Below are 25,109 nucleotides of genomic sequence, written 5' to 3' on the forward strand. Positions count from 1 at the left end.
ACAGTGAGATATTTACATAAAATCTTGTTATATTCATTTCGTAGGTCATCTTATGCATTGAAATTTTTTATGACGAAAATGTAGCTTTACCTATGTAGCATACTGTACAAGTTATTATATTAACGTTTGTATGTTTAATAACGGTATATTTAATAGTGTTAAGCAATACTTAATTGTAGTTTACTACGTTCTTTTTTTTTACGAATAAATAATAATTATAATTTGTAATTGTTTGTAAATATTATTTTAATATGTACCTACCTATATCCCATTTAATAAACAATATAAATAAAATTCTCATTAACTTACTTTAAACTATCTACGTATTGCAAAAATAAAAAATATTTTTAATAGAAAAACATTTTTAGATGACTTAGATTTTTCAAATTAAACATACCTAAGTATTTAATGATAGCGATTTAATTCTTTTGTTATGTAATTAAAATAACATATTTGTATGTACCTTACATATTTTTAGCCTTTTTCGATACATAATACAATTATATCTCAAAAAAGAATAGGACCATTTCATCTCTTTCTCATGGATGTCGTGAAAGGCGACTAAGGGATAGGCTTACAAACTTGGGATTCTTTTTAGGCGATGGGCTAGCAACCTATCACTATTTGAATCTCAATTCTATCATTAAGTCAAAAAGCTGAACGTGGCCATTCAGTCTTTTCAAGACTTTGTTGGCTCTGTCTACCCCGCAAGGCATAGGTATAGACGTGACCATATGTATAAATCAATTAAAACATTTAATACGATAGTTCACCTTATCATTACATAATTAAGCCTGTAAGGGCGTGGATAATTGACAACAAAAATTTAAGAAGAAATTATCGAAAAAAGGTGTTACAGCTTTTACAAAAAAAACTTATACAAGAATGTAAACACCAAAATTACGATCACATTGGTAATTACAAAAATGTGAAAAAGTACAAAAAAAACATAGGTTCATATCAAATATGACACGTACAAATTTATATTTCAACAGCACAAAATCTTTTCTTTTGGTAATATGTAAATAATACAAAACAGATTTTAAAAATAAATGATTTACAACGGTACAAAATTATATATTTTAACACCTTTACGTACATAATTTTACATGTTAAAATACCAGAAAAGTAAAAATTTATAAAAAAAATTTACTGCGTTGCTTTTATACATACTAAAATTGATTTATATAAATAAAAATGGCGTATATAAAATAACAATAGGAACAAGAAAACATCGGCCTGCGAATTTTCTCGTCGTAAAGTAAGCCTTCATATTATTACATCAGTAAAATATATGCTACTATAAAGTTTTTTTTCTAAATCCGTTCAGAAAATTATTAACGAACATTACACAACTTTTAAAACTTATAATTTCGAATCGGTAAGATGCCCGGTTAAAATGCGTGATGCGCAGAAAGGAACAGGTTCGAATCCCACTTCGGCCATGTACCAATGACTCCAGTTATGTATACATTAGTTTGAATACTAACCGATGCTCTTACGGTGAGGGGAAACATCGTGAGGAAACCTGCACATTCAGGCAACTGGATGTGTAACCATGATCGATCCAATACGGGTAAGGTTCCCCTGCAAAGGTTGCGGAGGTCAGACGGGAGTCGCTTCGTGTTAAAACCTGACTCACCCAATCCAGGATCCATGGTCAAAGGCGCACCCCGGGCTCCTCTCCAGAGCGGTGAGGATGCAACCGGGACTAAAGCCAGGGGGTAAAAGGCATTTACAAAACTTGCACTCGCATTTATAATATTAGAATAATGCTATCATTAACTAGAGGCCGGCTAATAACCTAACGTGTAAATCATCATTACGTTGTGCTTACAACAACACCCTCTTTCGGCCTAGTGGTCCAAAATGCGTAAATTTCCTGACACAATCTTGTTCTCGAGAATAGCGCCCGAAGGTATGTCGATACGGTCTCCGTGATTCGCGATTATGATCACTGTGCCCTGGAAATAGAGACGGTTTTTGTTTAAAATTTAAATTAAAAATTTACAGCCTCTGTGGCGCAGCGGTAGTACGCTTGTCTGTGACACCGGAGGTCCCGGGTTCAAATCCCGGCATCAATCTGTCTCTGATTGACCTGGGTCTTGAATGTTTATCTATATAAGTATTTATTATTATATATAGTATCGTTGAGTTAGTATCTCGTAACACAAGTCTCGAACTTCTTTCGAGGCTATCTTAATATGTGTAATTTATCCCTTATATATTTATTTATTTAAAAAACACGCAATAGCTTTGATCGAGCTAAGGGTGTAGTCACGAAGACAAATTAAAGATTATTCAAATACATCAATCATTCTTAGTTAAAATAGTTTTTAATTTACTAATGAAACGAGTCAGTTTTATAAACTGCAAAAATGAATCTTTACATACATATAGTCACGTCTATATCCCTTGCGGGGTGGACAGGGCCAACAGTCCTAAAGAGACTGACAGGTCACATTCAGCTGTTTGGCTTTATGATAGAATTGAGATTCTAATAGTGACAGGTTGCTGGCCCATCGCCTGCAAGAGGAACCCCAAGTTTACAAGCCTATCCCTTAGTCGCCTTTTACGACATCCAAGGGTAAGACATCGTGGGGTCCTATTCTATTAAAACGCCGGGAACCACACGGCGTATTTCGTGATGTCAATAATTTTTGCCCCAGCCATGTCGAATGCCAACACTGGACAAAAATAATTCACACCATCACCGCGATCACTACAAAATTACTTAATATCTTTAATCTCCTCAAAATTAACTCCAAAAACTCACCTTCAAAGCCACTCCCCTGCCAAACGTCACATCGCCGGACACAGTCAAATGGTCCAACTCTATCAGATCCGGTATAGCGGCGAACCTATTGAGAAACTCCTTCACTTTGGCGAAATGATTATCGCCCAATTTCACCAGAGGCGTCGTCGGAAACATCCTCTGCTCGGACATAACCAACGAACCGTGCGACAAACTGTACAAATTCGACATCACCAGTAACAAATCCGACGTTTTTTTCACTGGCAAAAAACGACTGCGCGGCACATTAACACCTATACCGCCGTCGAAACACTTCATGGCTGCGCCTACGGCGGTCTCCAACTGAATTACGTTCAGACCATCCGCTAAATGTTTATTATTCACTATGATTTCCATGTTCAACGATCCTTGGTCGACTACGCGTTGTATAGCGTCGAGTTTCGCCCACAGATTGTTCGTGTTGAAGAATTTGAACTGACTGACTGATTTGAAATCGTCCACGTGCTCTTTTGGCACTTGAGCTATTTCGAGCAGTCTCAATTTGTCTTCGTATTGTATGAGAGTGCCTCCTTTAACGTCCGCTCTGGTTTTGTCCGTGACTTCCATTACGAATTCTGTGGTGCTTTGTTGGTTGGGATTGAGGAGCAGGTTCAGGATGTTCAGGTCAACGGTGGCTCCGAGATTGTCGATGTTGCTGATGAAACAGTATGTGCGGCCCTCTTTGATGAACTTCTGGAGGAGACCAGAGTTGTAGAAGGCCTCGTAGAAGTCGCCGTGGCCGGGTGGGTACCATCTGTTAATATCAAAAACATGGTACTCAACATAGATACACACATATGGTCATGTCTATATCCCGTTTGGAGAAGACAGAGTCAACAGTCTTGAAAAGACTGAATGGCCACGTTCAGCTATTTGGCTTAATGATAGAATTGAGATTTAAATAGTGACAGGTTGCCAGCCCATCGCCTAATAAAGAATCCCAAGTTTGTAAGCCTATCCCTTAGTTGTCTTTTACGACGTCCACGGGAAAGAGATGGAGTGGTCCTATTCTTTGTTGTATTGATGCCGGGAACCACACGGCACATGTACTCAAAACTATTGTAAATCTTTTTATTTTATACTAGCATGTGCGCGGGGCTTCGGTCATGTGGTAAATTAAAAAAATATTGACCTTTATTACTCCCGTGTGGTTCCCGGCACCAATAGAATAAAGAATAGGACCACTCCATCTCTTTCCCATGGATGTCGAATTTAGGGTTTTTTTTAATTACTGCAATGAACGTCAGATTGAGGATATTTTGATTGGTTGACGGTTGTTGGAGACATTGGTGGCTTATTTCTGATTGATTAGTGATAGAATGATGATTTATTTATTGTTTATTGCTTGATTAACTATTAATTGATTGATTGACAACTGATTGGTGACTTATTTCTGATTGATTAGTGATAGAATAATGATTAATTTCTTGATTATTGCTTGTTTGACGATTGATTGATCGATTAACGATGGATTGATGATATTTTTATTGATTGCTGACTTATTACTGATTGATTAGTGATAGAATAATGATTTATTAATCGATTATTGCTCGATTGACGATTAATTGATGATTGATTGCCTTAATTCCTATAAGAAAAGGTAGGAAAATTCCTACTCACGCCTCAATATCAGCTTGAACATCCCCATTCTTAGCTACGGGAAGTAACGACTCCCTATTGATCCGCGGGTGACAGGATTGGTTGAATGTGTGGATGTCCAGCTTCAGACCCTGGTACTTGCGGATCACCTTCTGCGTATCCTCATTGGTGTTGAAGGAGTTCATCAGGACTAGTGGCACGTTGCATTTGTAGGTTTTGTTCAGATGCTGAAAAAAAAAGGATAAGGACAACAAATTATTCATTTATTTTGTAACTATGTATGTACTATTTGTTGTAACAGTGTAGTGCAATAAAGATATAATAAACAAAGAAATTATTCCAAAAACAGTTTTAATATATGAATAAAACCAATGTTAAATATAAAAAAAAATTATGTGCCCAAAAAGGATACCTCTAGCTCTACCTAATGCTAAATATAACAAGTAAAGATTTGACAATATACATAGACATAATCACGTCTATTTCCCTTGCGGGGTAGTCAGAGCCAACAGTCTTAAAAAGACTGACAGGCCACTTATAGCTGTTTAGCTTAATAATAGAATTGAGATTCAAATTGAGACAGGTTGCCAGCCTAACACCAAAAAGAAGAATCCCAAGTTTATAAGCCTATCCTAGGCCAGCCTTAGTCGCCATTTACGACATCCCTGGGAAAGAGATTGGAGTGTTCCTATTCTATTTCCTATTAGTGCCTCCCGGCACTAATGTTTTATTTATTGCTATCTGTATGTATGTCTAATTAATAAATTGTCTATGCAGAGATCGTGGCAAGTGGAAAGAGGTAGTCTCTGCCCACCCCTCCGGGAAAGAGGCGTGATTTTATCTTATATATGTATGTATGTCTAATTAAAACTCACACAACATACTTCAATACAGTACAGAAAAACATCACACCGACCTCAATCTGCTGCACTGTCAAATCCAAAAAAGTCAGCTCGTTCCTGACTTGTATCACGGACTTGGGGCCCTTGCAGCCCATAGATGTACCCAGGCCGCCGTTCAGCTTGACCACGACCAGCTTGTCCAGCATGTGGTGAACGTTGTCTGTGGTCGGCGTTTCCAGAGAGCCGTAGTCTATGACCGCACCCTCGGGAAGCTTCTGGATCTTGTCCCATGAGACTGACGGACCCTCTGGGAGAATTTGAGATGTTAGTACGTACATACATACATACAGTCACGTCTATATCCCTTGCGGGGTTGACCGAGCCAACAGTCTTGATAAGACTTAAAGGCCAAGTTCAGCTGTATGGCTTAATGATAGAATTGAGATTCAAATATTGACAGGTTGCTATCGCCCATCGCCTACAAGAGGAATCCCAAGTTTATAAGCCTATCCCTTAGTCACCTTTTAAGACATCCCCTGATTTTGTACTCAGGAAAAATCATCAAATTCTTTGGCCTTATTTTAGGAAAGGTGCCGTGTGGTACCTGGCACCAATAAAAAAAAAGAATAGGACCACTCCATCTCGTCCCCATGGATGTCATAAAAGGCGACTAAGGGATAGGCTTATAACCTTGGGATTCTTCTTTCAGGCGATGGGCTAGCAACCTGTCACTATTTGAATCTCAATTCTATCATTAAGCCAAACAGCTGAACGTGGCCTATCAGTCTTTTCAAGACTGTTGGCTCTGTCTACCCCGTAAGGGATAAAGACGTGATCATATGTACGTACGTATGTATGTAGGTATTTAAAGAAATACTCACGCTCCGCGAGAAATCTGCTGAAGAGATTCTTGAAGCCAGTGAACTCCTTCTCCACTAGCGGCCGCCTGCCCTCAGGTATGGTGGACAGGAGCCTCTCCAGCTCCACTTGGAGCCTGGCGAGGGCGTCACGTTTCGTGGCCTCCTTGAAGTCCCGCGACCCTGACGGGGTCCTCTGGTGACTGCGTATCTGTGTGACGAAATATTTTAATGCAAGGGGTTTTTAAAAACAAAAATTGTTCAAAAGTTAATTTTTTAGCTTTTTTAAAAAAAAAAAAGTAAGTTCAAGAGGTAACTAGTTTCTTAGATTTTTTTTTTTGTTTAGTTTATATTTCAAAAGTTAACTAGTTTCTTAGATTTTTTTTTTTTGTTTAATTTGTATTTCAAAAGTTTACTAGTTTCTTAGATTTACTTTTTTTTGTAAAATTTGTATTCTAAGTTTGAATTCTCAATTATATCATTAAGCAGAGCGGCTGAGTGTGGACTTTCAGTCTTTTGATGATTGCTGGCTCTGCCTGCCCCGCAAGGGATATAGACGTGATTATATGTTACATAAAGGTTAAGGTGAACATTTTTATAGGCATTCATTATTTATTTTATATCGTTGCCTGATATAAATGACTATTATTGTTAGATATTATTTCAGTGCCGTACGGCTCCCGGCACCAATAGAAAACAGGAATAGGACCACTCCATATCTTTCCCATGGACGTCGTAAAAAGCGACTAACGGATCGGCTTATTAACTTGAGAATCTTCTTTTAAGCGATGGGCTAGCAACCTGTCACTATTTGAATCTCAACTCGTATCATTAAGCCAAACAGCTTAACGAGATTTTTTTAAGACCGTTGGCTCTGTCTACCCCGCAAGAGATAAAGACGTGATTATATAATGATACGTTTTATATCTTCTAAGCAACTTTAAGCCTATCCCTTAGTCGCCTTTTACGACATCCATGGAAAAGAGATGAAGTGACGTGCAGTGATTGCGATGTGCTTGCTGGCAAGCAAGCACATCGCAATCACTGCACGCACAAAAGTCATACTTAACGCGTAATTTACAAGTTGTAAAAATGATTGACAAACACCTTCATATGACCTCTGCACATCGGTATGAATAAATAAAAATACACCAATAAAACCTCGATATCATTTTAAAAGACTAATGAACATAATAAGTAAATCCTACTAATATTATAAATGCGAAAGTTTGTGAGTATATCAGGATGTCAGTATGGATGTTTGTTACTCATTCAAGCAAAAAATACTGAACTGATTACGATGAAATTTGGTATGTAGGTAGCTGAAGACCCAGAATAACATATAGGCTACTTTTTATCCCGGAGTTCTCGCGGGATTGGTTCCACGCGTACGAAGTCGCGGGCGGCCTCTAGTAAATAAAAATATATACAGGACAAATTACACAGATTGAGTTAGCCTCGAAGTAAGTTCGAAACTTGTGTTACGTGATACCAACTTAACGGTACCTACTATATTTTATGTTAAATATTTATATAGAAAAACATCCAAGACCCAGACCAATCAGAGAAAGTTCGTTTCTCATCATGGCCTGACCAGGATTCGAACCCGGAACCTCCGGTGTCACAGACAAGCGTTTTACCGCTGCGCCAAAGAGGCCGTCAAATAAATAAAAAAGTAATTATTATTACTTTTTTTTTATAAATACATGCAACAGAATGCTATCATGAAAAAGGGGGTCATAAAATGTTATGTAAGTACCGATCGTAATGGCGCCACTATCTACGCCGGTTCATATTAAAATTTAGTTCCTATTCCAGCCACCGAAATCGATAAAATTGGTACTTATAAACATTTGCGGGTTATCACAATAATGATATGACCTGGGGCTTTCTGGGCAAATTTTATTGTTTGTTCGACCTCAATAATGTTATAATGTTTTTTATAAACTCAATTTGTGAAAATAATCGAGTATTCTATTAGGAAAGTAATGAACGAGACATTGGAGAAAAATCTTGGAATGTTCGAGAAAATATCGGAGCATTAGAAAAGGACACAAAAAATTAAAAATTAAAAATGTTTAATAATTATTATGGGATATTTTATATCACTTAATAATTGTCATATCTTTTGTTTCACAACATTGGTTGACGTCAAATAAACTACTTTAAACAAAGTTTACTGCCGCTTCCAAAGCGTCAGTGCAGAAGAAGCGGTAACAAACTGCACTGCAGCATTTTCTTCAACAACGTCAAATTCACAACTATCCAAAATTAGATTAGAAATGTGGATGAGAAGACTGACGAAGCGTTAGAGAGTAGATATTCTTAAACGTAGGAAAAGGTAAGAACGAGGTAGAGTTGTCTATTTTATAAATATTGATACTGTGGCCAGTTTGTCTGTGCCGTGTGGTTCCCGGCACCAATCCAAAAAAAGAATAGAACCACTCTTTTCCATGGATTTCGTTAAAGGCGACTAAAGTAAGCCAAATAGCTGAACGTGGCCATTCAGTCTTTTCAAGCTGGCTCTGTCTACCCCGCAAGGGATATAGACGTGACCATATGTATATATGTATATATTTATCTTATTCTGTCCTTGTAAACCAAACAGTTTAGGGGTCATTATCTTTACACGTACAATTCGGCTCAATAAAACTATCGATTACATAATTAGTTAATTACTTACCTTGTCGTTTGAATGATAACGGTGTTATATTATACATTATTTGTATTAAACTTAAAATCAGAATGATATATTGTAAATACATACATACATATAATCACGTCTATATCCCTTGCGAGGTAGACAGAGCCAACAGTCTTGAAAAGACTGATAGGCCCCGTTCAGCTGTTTGGCTTTATGATGGAATTGAGATTCAAATAGTCACAGGTTGCTAGCCCGTCGCCTAAAAGAAGAATCCCATGTTTACAAGCCTATCCCTTAGTCGCCTTTTACGACATCCATGGGAACGAGATGAAGTGGTCCTATTCTTGACTCCTCTAAACCTGACTTGCTCAATCCAGGATTCTCTCCAGAGGTGAGGATGTAAGTCTGACTTTACAATGTTTAAGATTTTTATTTTTATGTATTAAATAATGACATATTTACGAGAACAAATGTTTTCACTATACCTACTAATATTTTTCAATTTTTTAAGTTGTAACAAAAAAAAACATTATTTCTATATACCTAGTTGCACAATCATTGAAATGTAATTGCATTAGTTCCGATTCACACTCTTTCTTACAGCGCTGTAAAATAGGCAGTTTATTGAAATGTATTTAAAATTATCGAAAATCAAGCGAATAATCGATTAATTATTTACCTATAGCGAAAAATTAATAAACGCAATCATTTAATTTTTTCAGTTTATTTTTGTTGTCGTAATATATGTACTAATAAAAAAAACAATATCAAGTTAGCACTTAAATAAAAATGTCAAAATTCAAATGTATAAATACGTAATATTCGAATTAATTTCATTACCTTGCGTCGTATCCAATCATTTTCCATATTCATTGTTAATTATCCCAATACTACGTCTTCAAAGACACTGACAATATTCAACTTTTTAATTACATAAATAATATATCACACTGACTTTAGAACCTAGATCAAATCGACAAAAGATAATAAAGATTACTTTTGATCACGATACTAAAAAAAAAAAGATCATTTTGGCGCGAAACTTGATAAGATTACATGAAGATATATATCAAGCCCAGACAGACACCTTCCCCCCACGACAGACGTTTTATAACTAAACCAGTATGAAAATTTATTGCGTGACAATGTCGCAAAGGATTACCTTTAAGATAATTTTGTTACAATGCTTTATTTACCTAAAGATTTACCTTGACATCACTACATAGTGTAAAGCAAAGTCGCTTCCCGCGTCTTTAATTAACTTCAAAACAACAACAGATTTTGATGAAATTTTATTTTTATAGATAGTGATTCAAGATGAAAGTTTATATGTATCAATTCAACCAGTGCACGGGGCGGGTCGCTAGTTGATAGTAGAACGTGGTGGAGAGATCATTGAATTTATGTTAGATTTTTTTTAATTTCTGCATACCGTAATAGTATAGTTGGACACAAAACGAACCTAAAAAAGTAATACTTAAATAAATATATATAGGACAGGTAACAGAGATTGAGTTAACCTTGAAGTAAGTTCGAAAATTGTCTTGTATATGTTTATTTTTATTAACTGTTCTCAACAAGTAAGTATAGAAAATAAGAGAATCCCTCGATTTTAAAATCAATTAAATTTTCGAGGTCGGTGATAACAGTTAAAGTAATTTATAATTTTATCAACTGCCAAATAAGCATTATTTTTATGTTCAGATTGTTCTGATAACAAAAATATTGCTAGAGTACCATCGACATTGTTTTCTTTAAAAAAAAATATCTGTTACTAGCTGTGCCCGCGACTTATTTTGGGCATCATTGAAAAGGCCCTCAAGGGTAATAAGTTTCCCCGTTTTTTTTTACGTATTCTATTATTTTTTTGCTCCTTATAGTTGCAGCGTGATGTTATATATGTTATAAATATGGGATACAGAATTACAGATGTATATTTATTATATATGTATGTATGATATGTATATTTGTAGAATCTAGACTAATATACATATAAAGCTGAAGAGTTTGTTTGTCGACTCAAGTATTGGCGATAAACTTGGATTCTTCTTTATTTTCACTATTTGAATCTTTAAGTCAAACAGCTAAACATTGCCTTTCAGTCTTTATGAGACTGTTGGCTCTGGCTACCCCGTAAGGGATAAAAACGTGACTATATGTATGTAGGTATGTATAAAAACTATGTATTCAGTACAAAACAAAACACGTTGCATAAAATATTCTATTGTATTTGCTCCTATAATAAATCTCATGTGAAAAATTGAAAATACTTAAAAAAAACAAAATTAAAGGTTATGGATACTTGTAATAAGTACGTCAGTCAGGAAACGTTCTTTGGTCGGTGTTTACGTTATTCTAAACAATCTGAATGACAGGGCAATATATTTACCCACAATAAATATATGTTAGAAAACCTGACCTCTTTAAAATGTAAACTGTTACTGGATAAAACGTCTTATTTCGGTAATCTAAGCGTCTTAGTAAATTTAAAAAAAAATGGTAATTTCATCTTAAGCCAAACATCTGAACGTGGCCTTTGAGTCTTTTCAAAATCGTTGGTTCTGTCTACCTCGCAAGGGATATAGACGTGATTATATGTATGTATATTTATTTATTAATATTTATTTAAAATACAAGAGGAATCCCAGAAACCTATCCCTTAGTCGCTTTTTACGACATCCATGGGAATAAATGATATCTAGTAAGTATATAATATATCAATATATAATATCAATTATCTATTAAAAAATTAAATATTTTTGCTTTATTTAATTTTATGTTTATTTGATTGCAGTTAATAAATGTAAACAACTATTACAATTTCTTCAATTTTGATTTGATTTATTTCAGCTATTAGTTTATTTTGTCGCTTGTGTTTAAAACTTTCTTCAGCCTTCCGATACGGGTTAGGTTTACCTAACAAAGGTTGCTTCGCATGGGAGTCGCTTCTTGTAAAAACCTGACTCACCCAACCCAGGATCCATGGTCTAAGACCCCGGGCTCTTCTCCAGAGACGCAACCGTGACTAAAGCCAGGAGGAAGATGGTGATTATAAATTCCTAGTTATTTAGTCCAGCAGATTACAAGTCATTGGGTCAATAGTTATACGTACTAGACGATGATGTGTTCGTACACTTATCAACACAAGGTTAGATCAATCGTTATACAACTGCGCAGGCGCTATGATTGAGCAAGTTGTTTATAAATTTAAACAAAACAAAGTTTATTTAAGTATTATTAACTTTTAAGGATTACAAAGTGGACGTATGTAAACATACATAAAATCCCGCCTCTTTCCACTTGCAACGATCTCCGCATACTTCTTTCGCTTCATCCACATTCATAACTCTCTTCATGAAAGCTTCGCTTCTCATCATTTCTAGTGAGACATTCCAGAAAATAAAGAGGACATCTTTAAATTTTACCAGATAATTATAATTATGTATGTAATTAATCTACTAACATATAAAAATATAATTTATAATTAGACACAAAATTGTTTTTTATTATTAAGCAAGTATAAGATAAATTCAGAATTTAATACCGATTAAATGGATTATCCTGTTATAAAAGTTGATATAGTTACGATGATCGTACTTATAGGTATTTCCCAAATGCTTTACTTTGACATATCTTTTTAGGTATCCAAATTAATTAATTCATTATTCAAATTAATATATAATAATATAAATATTAATTTTAATTTACAGCCCCAAACAACTCACTGTAGGGCAAGTGATTTTATGTATGAAAACTTGGAACAAAAATGCAATTTTATAGACATATTTTCAAACTAAATTAACTACTTTTTTTACAACGCAAAAGTTTAAAATTGTTTAATTTTACACCGGTCAGTCTTTTAGAAAATTTAATTGAATTTTATAACTTAAAACTAAAATAAAAAATGTCCTAAACAAAAGAAGTTGCGTACCTTACTAAGCAAATCCATTTCGAAAATAGAACAACACTATTTTTTTTTTAAGTTGCGCGTGTAAATTGCCAGCGACTCGCGCTGCGCCCGCGTCTCTTGCTACTAAATGTGAGACTGATTGCTTCGGTCAGTATTGATAGCTTATCACAGGCCTCTGAACTATGCTGTGGCCGTTAGACAATACTTGACGGAAATATTTATTGCTATCGGTGTACGTCGTTGACGTATAACCCTTTTAGGGTCCCGCACCTAACGGGACCATTTCACTAAGCCTCCGCCGTCTGTCTGTCTGTCTGTCTGCCAACAGGCTGTATCTCATAAACCATGATAGCTTGAAAACTGAATTTTTCAGAAATTATGTAATTCTGTTGCTGCCATATCAATATATATATAAAATTAAAAAATATATTAATCGATTCTCCACGTGTATTTTTCGTATTTTTTTTTTGCTCAACGTTTACTATGGTTACAGGTAGACGCTTAAAATTAACACAAAATATTTATTTTTATATTACCTTCTAGAATAACAATAAAGTAACCCCATACTACAAACGTAATTATTAAGCAATTTTTGTCGATTTTATAAACAGGTAGAAACGTGAATATGTATAGAAAATAAATATTGAACTAACAAACTTGACGATGATGGTACGGAACCCTTATTGCGCGAGTCCGACTCGCTCTTGGCCCGATTTTTTATAAACACTTTTTGTCTTTACAAAATTCAGAAACCTACCTACATCACCATATTCAAGTCGGTCAATTAGTTTTTGAGATATTCCAAATTCATAAGCATAAGTGTTCACAAGATCTAAGTTCGCGGCGAACTTACTATAACTAACTGGGAACCGAAATCGGGGGCACAAACTAGTGTAAGATAAGGGCATGCTTATTAGGCACTACCTATGTGATTTTAAAAACAAAAATCATCAACAATATGTCGACTCAGCAAGTTTTGCAAAAGAATAACTAACCAGTCATGCAAATTAATGTTATGCTTTATTATGAGTCAATTACACTATTACTTTAAAAAAAAATTACAGACAAATAAATGGTACATGATATTACATTACATATGATTCAGTCATTTAAACATTGGTGAAATAATGGTAAATCGGGACAAAAATAAATTGAAAAAAATCTATTATAAAGCTGAAGAGTTTGTTTTTTTGAACGCGCTAATCTCGGTTCGAATTGAACAATTCTTTTTGCGTTGAATAGACTATTTATCGAGGAAGGCTTTAGGCTATATAACAGGAGCAAAAAATAATTAAAAATGTGAAATAAACGGGGAAAATTATTCATCCTTGAGGGCTTCAATGATGCCCAAAATAACTATCCCACGCGGACTAGGGCCCTGTGCCCCTGTGCATATATACATATATATATTTGGCAGGACGAAAGAGTTACGCGCATGAGTTTTTATACTGAGGTTGTCCGTTTGTTACTAACTTATAATTAATTTTTAACTAATTTTTATAAGTAGTTTTAGTTTTAAATTAATTAGTTTGTAAGTATCTTTTTTCTTTCTTTTTATAAGTAGTTTTAGCTTTAGTTTTAATTTGATTTAATTATAATATTTATAATCCAATATCTTATATATAAAATTCTCGTGTCACAATGTTCGTTCCCGTACTCCTCCGAAACGGCTTGACCGATTCTCATGAAATTTTATGAGCATATTGGCTTTGTAAGAATCGGCCAACATTTATTTTTCACACCCCTTAGTGATAAGGGTTGTCCACCCTTAACATTTCTTTTTAACTAGAAATTACTTGAAAATTATTATATGGCAAAACAACGTTTGCCGGGACAGCTAGTTGAATATAAAAAAAAAGATTATTTAAGTCATATTTTTTCGCACACATTTCGGTTTTAGTGCAACCAGATCCACGTATTACGAAAAGCGTTTGCATACACGTCAGCAAATGCATGCAAGATGATTTCAAGTTACCTCTCGTCAATTACCCAAAATCTAATTGTGTAATTATTTCCCTCCCGCTAAATACTCGTATATATGTGTATATATACGAGTATTTAGCGGGAGCCATGATCTTCCGCCAGGCTAAGTGTGATGCCTGGGGAACCGCGCGACAGACGATGTTGTGTCGGAGGTTAGAATAGATTTATTTTTTAGTAGGCGTAGAGATGTCGCCACATTTAGTCAGAATGTTTGAAATTGTGCAAGTCAAGCACGCAGTAAATTATCTGATAAACTCATTGATTTTATGATAATAAACTGTGATTTCTATTATTAAAATATTGCTAAATAATTATCACTACGCAAAAAATCTGCCTACTCATATATGAATAATATTGCAACCTATCGTGACAATGTCTAATCTTTGCATGTTCCCATCCCAAACAAAAACAATGCATTCTCAGCAGCTAAGGTTCAGATATAGAATTATATGTATAATCTGTGACTAAGCAGCCCAGTCCAAAAGGGAACCACACGGCACTATAATTATTTGTTATTTACGAATAGAAAAAGAATAGGATCGCTCCATCTCATTCCCATGGATGTCGTAAAAGGCGACTAAGGGACATGCTTGTAAACTTGGGATTCTTCTTTTAGGCGATGGGCTAGCACCCTGTCACTATTTGAATCTCAATTCTATCTTAAAGCCAAATAGCTGAACGTGGCCTATCAGTCTTTTCAGGACTGTTGGCTATGTCTACTTCGCAAGGGATATAGACGTGACTACATGTATGTAAATATGCACAACAAATATATACTATAGATGACTAAAGATGGTAAGGTATAGAAAAAAAAATAAACAAAGTATGTTATAAAACTACAACTATGTGACATAAATGAAAATTTCATCATTCCACCGAGCTTGCATGAAGAGAGTTATGAATGTGGATGAAGCGAAGGAAGTTTGCAGAGATCATGACAAGTGGAAAGATGTAATCTCTGCCTACACCTCCGGGAAAAAGGCGTGATTTTATGTATGTATGTATTATGTAAATAATATTAGAAAATAAACCCATACCACCTATGAGAAAAAAAAACATATAAATTAGCAACAAATATTATAAATAAAACATTCCTAAAATATAATGCGTACAAAATAATAGAACCAATGATAAATCAAAAGAATCTAATACATAAAATTAGCACAAAATATTATTATAATAATTAAAAATATTCCTAGTCTTACCGCTGGCCTCAGCCGGTTGTCAAATTCCTGAAATATACATTTTAACAAACATTAGTATATTAGTATATGTATAGAAAGTTAATCGCAAAATATGGGAAAAATCTTGAAAGTATAACACATTTCAAGATAACATATTAGATGTTGCATGAAGAGAGTTATGCTACTACTGCCAATCTAAGGTCTGCCGCGCCGATGGATGCATGGCTAGGGGCGAGCCTAGTCTCGAGCGTGCCACTTCCGCCATGGGGTTGGGCGACCCCCAGGTAATGGCTAGCCTTACCCTGGCATGCGGGGCTCTGCTGGGGCGGACAAAATTTTTCCCTAGCGTCTCGTGGGAATCGCATGGATGCAAATTTTTTGAAAGAGCACCTAGATGGCGGCGATGGTGTCCGCACCCCATCACGTCTCGTTCCCGGCGGGAGCGGTATGCGGTCTGCTGAAAGCCGCTTTGCGACGATGAATGTAAGAGGAGGAATGAAGGATAAGATTGAGGAAGTATGCCAGATGATGGATGAAAGACGTTTGGATGTGTTGTGCGTGAATGAAACGAAGCGGAAAGGATGCGACGCGACGCAGCACGGCCCTTACACGGCGTATTGGTCTGGAATTTCCAGTACCAGCCGAGGCTGTCAAGGGGTCGGTCTAATTCTTTCTGCACGAATGGCTGAGTGCGTGAATGAGTATGAGTGTGTCAGCCCTCGTCTTCTATGGATTAGGCTGAAAGTTGGAATCACTCGGATCTTCGTTCTAGGTGTTTATGCACCTTGGGATGTGGGTTCGAGGGGTACAACATCAGCAAAAAGCGAAAACGAGGAGTTCTGGAATAGTGTAAGAGAAGTATTGAAAGTTACCAAGCCAAATGAGAAGATTATTATGTTAGGTGATTTTAATGGATGGGTGGGTGTAAAGCGTGATGGATATGAAAAGGTGCTTGGTGCGTTTGGTGACGAAAAGGTGAATGATAATGGAAGAAGTGTATTAGAAATTTGTCTAGAGTGGGATCTTTTTGTGTCGAACTCAATGTTTCAACATAAAGAGATGCACACCTACACAAGAGTGGAAGGTATTTTAAAAAGTATGATAGACTTTGTGATTGTAGATGAAAGATTGAAGAACAAAGTGCTGGATACCCGTGCATATCGCGGTGCTGGCATTGACTCGGACCATTTACTGGTGATATCCCGGATAAGGGGTATCTTCAATCGCTGGCGGCACAGGGTAAGGGAGCAAACCAGCGCTTTGGAAAGAGTAAAAGTAGAAAATTTGCAAGATATGGATGTAGGTAAGAAGTATATTAATAGACTGAAGGATGAATTTGAAGATTTAGAGGAAATGAGCGATATTGAAGATGGATGGAAGGAATTTAAAGAAAGAATTGTGAAAGTAGCTGTTGAAGTGTGTGGTGTAAGTAGAAGAAGGAAAGGAAAAAATCACAAAAATGCGTGGATGAGTAAAGATGTGCAAGAACTTGTGCGATTAAAGAAGAAAGCATGGCTGGATTTGTTAGCAGCAAAAGCTAACTTAAGAATGCAAGAGGTTATTGATGAAGATGTGAATGAAGCACGTAAGGAATATAAGAAAATGAAAGATTTGGTTAAGAAAGCTGTGATTAGAAAGAAAGAAGAGTATAAAGAGGATTTTGATAAAAGGCTATCAGAAGACTTTCAGTCAAATCTGAAAGTATTCTGGAAATCCGTAAGGTCAGCCCGAGGAAATACTATAACCAGAGAGCTGACTAGGATCAGATGCCAGGATGGTAGCGTTGTGAAAGGAGAAGAATGTGTACTAAAGATATGGAAGGACTATTTTGAAAGTTTATTTGAAAAAAAGGAAGGAAATAAGAAAGATTTCTGCTATAGCGAAGAAAAAGAGAATGAGATGGAAGGCGAAATTGAAATGTTCGAAATTGTGGAAGCACTTAAGAGTATGAAAGCGGGAAAGGCTGCTGGGTGTGATAGAGTGTCGGTCGAGATGCTTAAAGCAGGAAAAGGCGTAGTAGCTAGTCAGTTGTACTGCCTTTTCAATTTGTGTTGGAGAAGCGGCCGAGTACCAAAAGATTGGTGTAAGGCTGTTATCGTGCCACTTTACAAAGGAAAAGGGTCACAGCTGGACTGCAAAAATTATCGTGGTATAAGCCTGCTTAGCGTCGTCGGCAAATTGTATGCTAAGGTATTGATTAATAGAGTCAGGAATGAAACTGATGACAAAATATGGGATGCTCAAGCGGGATTTCGAAAGGGAATGGGATGTACTGATCAGGTCTTTTCCTTGCGGTGCATAGCCGAAAAGTTTTTGGCCAAGAGTCAAAAAGTCTATTGCACATTCGTAGATCTGGAAAAGGCCTATGACAGAGTTGAGAGGAATGAATTGTGGTCAGCACTTTCTATGCATGGGGTGAGCAGTCTCTTAATACGAGCACTGAAATCCTTATATGAGGATTCGAGTGCTTGTGTCAGGATAAACGGAGCGCACACTGAGTGGTTTAAGATTGAGAAAGGCGTTAGGCAAGGATGTGTTGCGTCACCGTGGCTGTTCAACCTATTTATGGATAGCTGTTTGACAGATTTGAAAGAGTCTAAAAGTGGATTAAGGATGAATGAGTTACTCGTCAAATGTCTGCTCTATGCCGACGATCAGGTTATACTGGCGTCATCAGCGGAGGAGTTACAGGAGATGGTAAACTGTATGCATGAAGCTTTAAAAGAGAAAGGAATGAAAGTGAACGTAAGTAAAACTAAAACACTGGTTTTTGAAATGGAGAAAGAAATGACAGCATGTAATATTTTGATTGGAGGAGAAAAAGTGGAGCAAGTGAAAGAGTTTGTATATCTAGGATCAAAGTTTACATCAGATGGCAAGTATGATAGTGATATTGAAAGGAGAGTGAACGCGGGGAACATGGTGAATGGAGCTTTGCATGCCTTTATGAGCAGTCAGAAACTATCCAAAAAGGCTCGACTGGCTGTGCACAGGGGCGTGTTGGTCCCGACATTAATGTATGGGAGTGAAAGTTGGGTATGGCAAAAGAAGCATGAAAGCAGAATAAATGCAGTGGAAATGAGAGCGTTAAGGAGTATGATGGGTGTGAAATTGAGTGACAGGATAAGGAACAGCGTGATAAGGGAATGTTGTGATGTGAAAGAAGATGTAGTTACAGGAATAGAAAAGGGTATGTTAAGATGGTTCGGTCATGTGGAGAGGATGAATGAAAGCAGGTTGACTAAGCAGATATACAAGGAGAGTGTGGAGGGAAAGGTCGGAGTGGGAAGACCTAGACGAACGTATCTTGATCAAATTAAGGACGTCCTGGTAAAGGGTCAGGTCAAAAGTACCCGAAACCGCCGAGCTTGTATGAAGAGAGTTATGAATGTGGACGAAGCGAAAGAAGTATGCAGAGATCGTGGCAAGTGGAAAGAGGTAGTCTCTGCCTACCCCTCCGGGAAAGAGGCGTGATTGTATGTATGTATGTATGTATATTAGATGTTACCCGCCTGCCGTTGTGACTATGGGTAAATCTCCCCATTTTTGGGCAGGCCTTAGTCCAGTAGTGGACTAGAATAGCTCCACCCCGTATCTTCCCATGGGTATCGTAAGAGGCAACTGCGGGATCAAATGGGAGGTCAGCAGTAGCTCCTGCTACTCTAATATGACAACAAAGTCCAGATTCAATAGACACTCCGGTCACCAACCCGCCAGCCCAGCGAGGTGTCATTGGGTAAAATCTCCCCATTTTTGGGGTGGTCTAGTCCACCAGTGGATTTTAATGGGCTGTTACGGTAATTTTTTAGATGTTATATTGGAGCAAAGCAAGAGAATGTGGGAAAGAGGGGTTATTTTATGTATGTATAAAAGCAGAATGAGTTATAAAGACAGTAATGTATTAAGCATTTCATCACTACATATTTTATAGTAAATTTGTATACCTATACACAGGAAGCGGAGCACTGAGTATAACAAAATGTATCACCAATATAATCTGTTTTCACTTATAGAAATACATACAGAGGGTTTTTTGAGGAAGGTTTATATATATGTTTACACTTTTGTATGTGAATAATAACTAAAATGTACCAATCAATATTTATTATATTAATATTTATTAATATACCATATATTGTAGTATTTTAATTAATAATTTAATTAACTGAACTGATTAAATACCCTAGATGGATCATGGTGGAAAATAAAACAGGTCTGGTTATTTTTTCTTGTATTACCAGTAATTTAAATCAAGTCATACATACATACATAAATTACGCCTCTTTCCCGGAGGGGTAGGCAGACCACACCTTTCCACTTGCCATGAGACTCAAATCAAGACTTCACTATAAACTTATGTTCCCATAGTACATTCTTTTTTAGTTTTCCAATTGCGTATCAATTTAATTATGCAGCAAAAAGGACATCTTGATTAAAAGTTGTTTTGATCAGAAAAAAACAAATTAAAGTTAATTTTTTTCTTTTTTTTTCAAACTTAAGTTCTGTTGTTTTAAAAATCTTAAGAATAAATACAAAAACCTTCTATGAGACAGGTGCAAAAATCTATTCTAAAAACATAATTTAACAGCAGATGGACTAGTTAATTTATTCATTCATTTAAACTTTATTGTACAAAATACAAATGTATAGCACAATTAGCAGACTTAATGCTAGAAACATTATCTACCAGTCAACCCTGTATCAACATAGGTCAAAATATATGTAATTTATAACCAATTAGACTTTTAATGAGTGGGGTGTTACAACAATTGGTATATATATATAAAAATGTAAATCATAAAAGTCTGTTTAACATTTTCTATGTACTATTTTCTAGTTGAAACTTAACTGATTTATGTATTGTTCTTACAATTGTATGTTTCCCAAATAAATAATTATTCAAAATAATGAACGCCAATAAAACCTGACATTAATGACCTAATAGTTAACCTGTGCCTTGTAATAAAGATATTATCAACTGCTTTAAAAAATATGTTCAGTATTTTGTAACAGTTAAACAAGAGATTCTGTCTGTCTCTGATATACTGTTTCTTCAAGCAGAACTGTATGTAGGTAATTTTATAATTATGTAAGTAACCAAAACTTAGTACATTATTTTTAGTCTAATATTTTTGGAGGTCATAAATTATAGGTTTGTAGAAATAGATTTGTTTACATTAGTATGTTTACCTTGATTACCATAATTTTGACCTCTAAATTCAGCAAGGTCAAGCTACATAAATAAATAAGAAGGTAACAACCTTAAACCGCAAAGATACACACTATCACGAACGTTATCTATAGTCGTCAATATAGATAAGTGAGAGTTACCTTCTTATCTCCCTCCGGCGTTCCAGCCATTTCAATTTATTTATTGGAGTATAAAACAAATACAAAACTATCAATATCACCGCAGAATTTATTAATTTTATTTGTAATCACTGCAGCTGTCAAAGCTAATCCGAATTCTGACAGTGACACTGACAAAGGAGCATATTATATTTTCTTCTAAGAAGATCTGTCTACGTCATAGAACTATAAAACCTTGTGACTTAAGAAATTGTATAGGTACATTAATCTGAGGTTTTATGATTATGTACATACATACTCTTTGGGTAATTTTTATGTATAGAAAAAATTGAGTTCTCCGCAAATTCGATGCATGCTAACAAGAAAATATAGCTGCTTCTCTTTCCATGAAAATTGTGCAACTAATCAAGGGAAAGATGGCCAATGATTTTACGATTCTTCTTTAAGGCGTTAGGACTGTATCTTGCCTGTCACTATCTGAATCTCAATTCATAACGCTTTTATTCCACTAACTCTTCCCTTTTCTCTATACTTTTATCCATAATGGTATAAGTAAAAGTCTAATGTCCGAAATAAAACCACAAAATAATTTTTTGACGGACATTTATTAGAGAAGAAACAACATAAGCATACAACATTTTTAACACAAACAATAAATACAAATGAATGCTCATGCCCAATAATAACGTTTAACATTAAATTATTTTGTAAAACATATATGCATACTCCCCTTAAAAAAATTTGACTGAAGACAAAATAAAACATGGAATAAATAAGCAAAAGAAACAATTTTTTGCTTAATTATTCCAAGGGTCATTTTAAAAACATATTGCCGAGGAGCATCATAAAATAAAATATAAAAAACATATAGAATTTAAAAATATCACTATAAAATACTATGTACAATTCATCCATTAAAAAACTAGATATTTACATATATTACATTATTATCACTTAGAAGTTATGTGAATAGTAATAAGGTACATAAAGGCTTGTATTAATTATATATTATAGATATAAAATACCTAAGAGACTTTATACAATTTGGCCCAAAAACTAAAAATAATTGTAAATAAAAGCGTCGACTTCGGCCTTTAAAAAAAAAGATAAGTGATTTCAATAGAGTTATCGATAAACGTGCAATGCGGTCCTCGGTCGACGGTCGGGTGCGATCGATAAATATTACAATCACTACAAAGTGGATCGGGCCCGTCTGTCATCCGGTATCGCACCCTAGGGTTAACATTACACTCGTATGAAATGCAGCTTGAAAGAGCCCATTATGGTGTTAAATTAATACATTTCAAATTACACTCCAATCGAATGCTCCGCTTAACCCTAAAATGCAAAAGGCAGCATGAACGCAACTAATTTCTGGAAAACTAGTGAAGCACAAACTTCCGTCAGGCGATATCTCAAATGAATTCACTTATCAGATTCAAGTCTGGCATCAGACTAATAGCAACCGTAAATGAGGAATCGATTTTTCAAAAAGACGCTCAAATCAAGTATCGTGATCATGATTTAAGAATCTCGATGATTCAATTCCCTATAAATTCAGTGCTTTTCTGTGAGTAGCTAGCCCATTCACCAATTACATTTGCAATCAATCAAAATGCCATTTTCTACTGCAGTCCCTTATCAACCGTATAAGTTAGGTAAGGACGGCAATACAAAATTTTTGACAGATTGTAGTTGACAACGAAATGTAATGCGTGAACCCTTACAGAATAGCCCTAACACACGATTGCAAGAACATGAAATAAATCTACGATCGGGACAAAATAACGGGGTTTAAAAATATTTAAAATAATAATTTACACATCACCATTAATCAACACCCGTGTGATGTAAGTTGCGCACACACCGAGCCGACAATAGCCAGCGAATGGTGTTAATTGGTTGGCTTTTGTTGGGTCAGTGTGTGAGCAGCTTTAACGAGCGCGAAAATTAAATAATTCCTTTAACGACAAACATTTAGGTGAAACTAGTGCCGTTAAAAATATTATTTAATGAATGGTGAAGTGTAAAAAAATATTTTAAAGTTGATTTTAATTCTTATATCTATACTTGTCTTCCTTGCTTTGACTGCTCTCAGGTGTAGCCTCCTCTCATTCGGACGTCCACTGTAAGAAAGTGACAGAATGATGTTTAAAATTCAGAAGGTTTAAGTTGGTTTTGATGATCAAGTTTCAAGCAACAGCTAATGTGTACTTAAAAAAAATATCTTTTTTATTGTAATTCTCTTCATAAAGATAATGTGAAAAGAAGTATGCGGTGATTGTGGCAAATAGAAAGATGTATATCTGCCTACCCTTCTGGGAAATAAGCGTGATGCATACCTATATCATACCTTCAAGTTATGAACTTCGGATTCCTCTTGTAGACGATGGGCTACAACCTGTTACTAGTTGAATCTCAATTCCATCATGAAGCCATACAACTGAACATGGCCATCCAGTCTTTTCGTGACTGTTGGCTCTGCTAACCCCGCAAGGGATATAGACGTGACTATATGTACCTTCAAGTTGGGCCCGCCCGCCTTGGCCAACTCCTGCTCCCTACGCTCCATCTCGTCTGCTTTCTGCTGCATCCTCTTTACCCTCTCCGGATCTTTAACTCCCCTGGCCGCCTGCTCGGCAGCACGGCGCTCGGCCGCCTCAACTTGCTGTCGACGTCTCGTCTCCTAGGAACAAAGAAATTATACAATTTATAAATAATACAATCTTAATATATTTTTAATAGCTGTCCCGGCAAACTTCGTTTGCCAAATAAATATTTTTTTAGTAATTCCTAATTATTATTTTTTTATTAGAAATTACTAAAAAATTATATAATTAGTTTAGGGTGGACAACCCTTATCACATAGGAGTATGAAAAATGGATGTTAGCCAATTCACAGACCTACTCAATATGCTCACAAAATGCAAATGCAAAAACGCAAATGTTTAAAATCAGTTAGAGAATTTATACCATGTATAAAATGTTGAATAAAATGCCGCAATGCAGTTTGTTACCGCTTTTGATGCATCAACGCTTTGGAAGTAGCACAAGACTTAGGCATTTCAGTTATTATAGTTAAAAAATATACACAAAAAACTACAAGTTTGTGTAAAAATATTAGTAGCCACTGTTTCTAATCGTTCACCACATTATCATCACTTAGAATATCAAGTTTTTAATTAACATACGGAATCCTACACAATAATGATGCAACATTCAGTGGAAAACCTGTTGAATGTTATTTACGGCTACCCACCATGTTTAAGCGATTTAACATCCTATTCAGCCCGATCCCAGTTTATAATAAAAGAAACAGAATAAATTGCTTGTAAAGTAAAACAAAATATTGCGAAACTTTAAACTTACAGCATCTGGAGTTAAAACATCCGAAGCAGAAGGCCTACAGCATGAAGTAATGATACCCATTTTTAATTATGTGATTGCTTTGACACCTAATTAATTAACTCAAATCCTATTTAATGACGAGGAATATTTTCATCGTAAAATGATCGATAGGAACAAGTAGAACGAGTAGTTTTAATCACTTTTCTTCCTTTCTTCGCATTTATTCACAATCACAAACGACAATGTATACCTATTTGTTTAGATACAGACTGAAATTCAACTGACACTGACAATGACGTTGACGTTTATGCCACTTTAGTGATGATCAGTCCAGTACCTACATAGTACATTAACAAACTAAGGCAATAAATCGAAAGTTTATTTGTTAAAAATAAAGAACAAAGTTACTTTTATAGGTTTCGCATTTTAAAACATTTTAATTATGAAGCCATGATTTTGCTTATAACATTTATTCAAAAATATCATTAAAACAAACATTTCTTTTTTTTAAAATATTTAATGCAACACGAGTTAAATCATACGTTGTGAACTAGAAAGTTCACAATCTGATGCGTGGACGTAAATCGTTAATTCAGCGCATGCGTACTTTCTGTACCTGTTTTGCTGCTTTTTAGTCT

General features: G+C 35.5%; 2 protein-coding genes across 6 annotated transcripts; both read right to left on the reverse strand.

Moving 5' to 3' along the window:
- Positions 1–1,165: 1,165 nt before the first annotated feature.
- Positions 1,166–21,272, reverse strand: LOC106135339 (UTP--glucose-1-phosphate uridylyltransferase). Of its 5 annotated transcripts, none has more exons than XM_060949832.1 (7): positions 21,145–21,272; positions 15,835–15,861; positions 6,117–6,303; positions 5,310–5,542; positions 4,415–4,620; positions 2,777–3,548; positions 1,166–1,964 (listed from the first exon to the last, which is right to left on the reverse strand). In XM_060949832.1, the coding sequence occupies exons 1-7, from the start codon at positions 21,172–21,174 to the stop codon at positions 1,857–1,859; spliced, it is 1,563 nt and encodes a 520-aa protein (XP_060805815.1). In that variant the 5' UTR covers positions 21,175–21,272; the 3' UTR covers positions 1,166–1,856. The 5 variants fall into 5 exon arrangements, with proteins under 5 accessions (XP_060805815.1, XP_060805816.1, XP_013191065.1 ...); XM_060949833.1 differs by lacking the exon at positions 21,145–21,272 and adding an exon at positions 21,004–21,098; XM_013335611.2 differs by lacking the exon at positions 15,835–15,861 and having other exon boundaries at positions 21,145–21,270.
- A 437-nt stretch (positions 21,273–21,709) lies between these two features.
- Positions 21,710–24,741, reverse strand: LOC106135309 (uncharacterized). The gene is made up of 3 exons (XM_013335571.2): positions 24,493–24,741; positions 23,645–23,809; positions 21,710–23,249 (listed from the first exon to the last, which is right to left on the reverse strand). The coding sequence occupies exons 1-3, from the start codon at positions 24,550–24,552 to the stop codon at positions 23,235–23,237; spliced, it is 240 nt and encodes a 79-aa protein (XP_013191025.1). The 5' UTR covers positions 24,553–24,741; the 3' UTR covers positions 21,710–23,234.
- Positions 24,742–25,109: the final 368 nt, after the last annotated feature.

Source organism: Amyelois transitella, chromosome 20, assembly GCF_032362555.1.
Source record: "Amyelois transitella isolate CPQ chromosome 20, ilAmyTran1.1, whole genome shotgun sequence".
Taxonomy (NCBI): Eukaryota; Metazoa; Arthropoda; class Insecta; order Lepidoptera; family Pyralidae; genus Amyelois; species Amyelois transitella.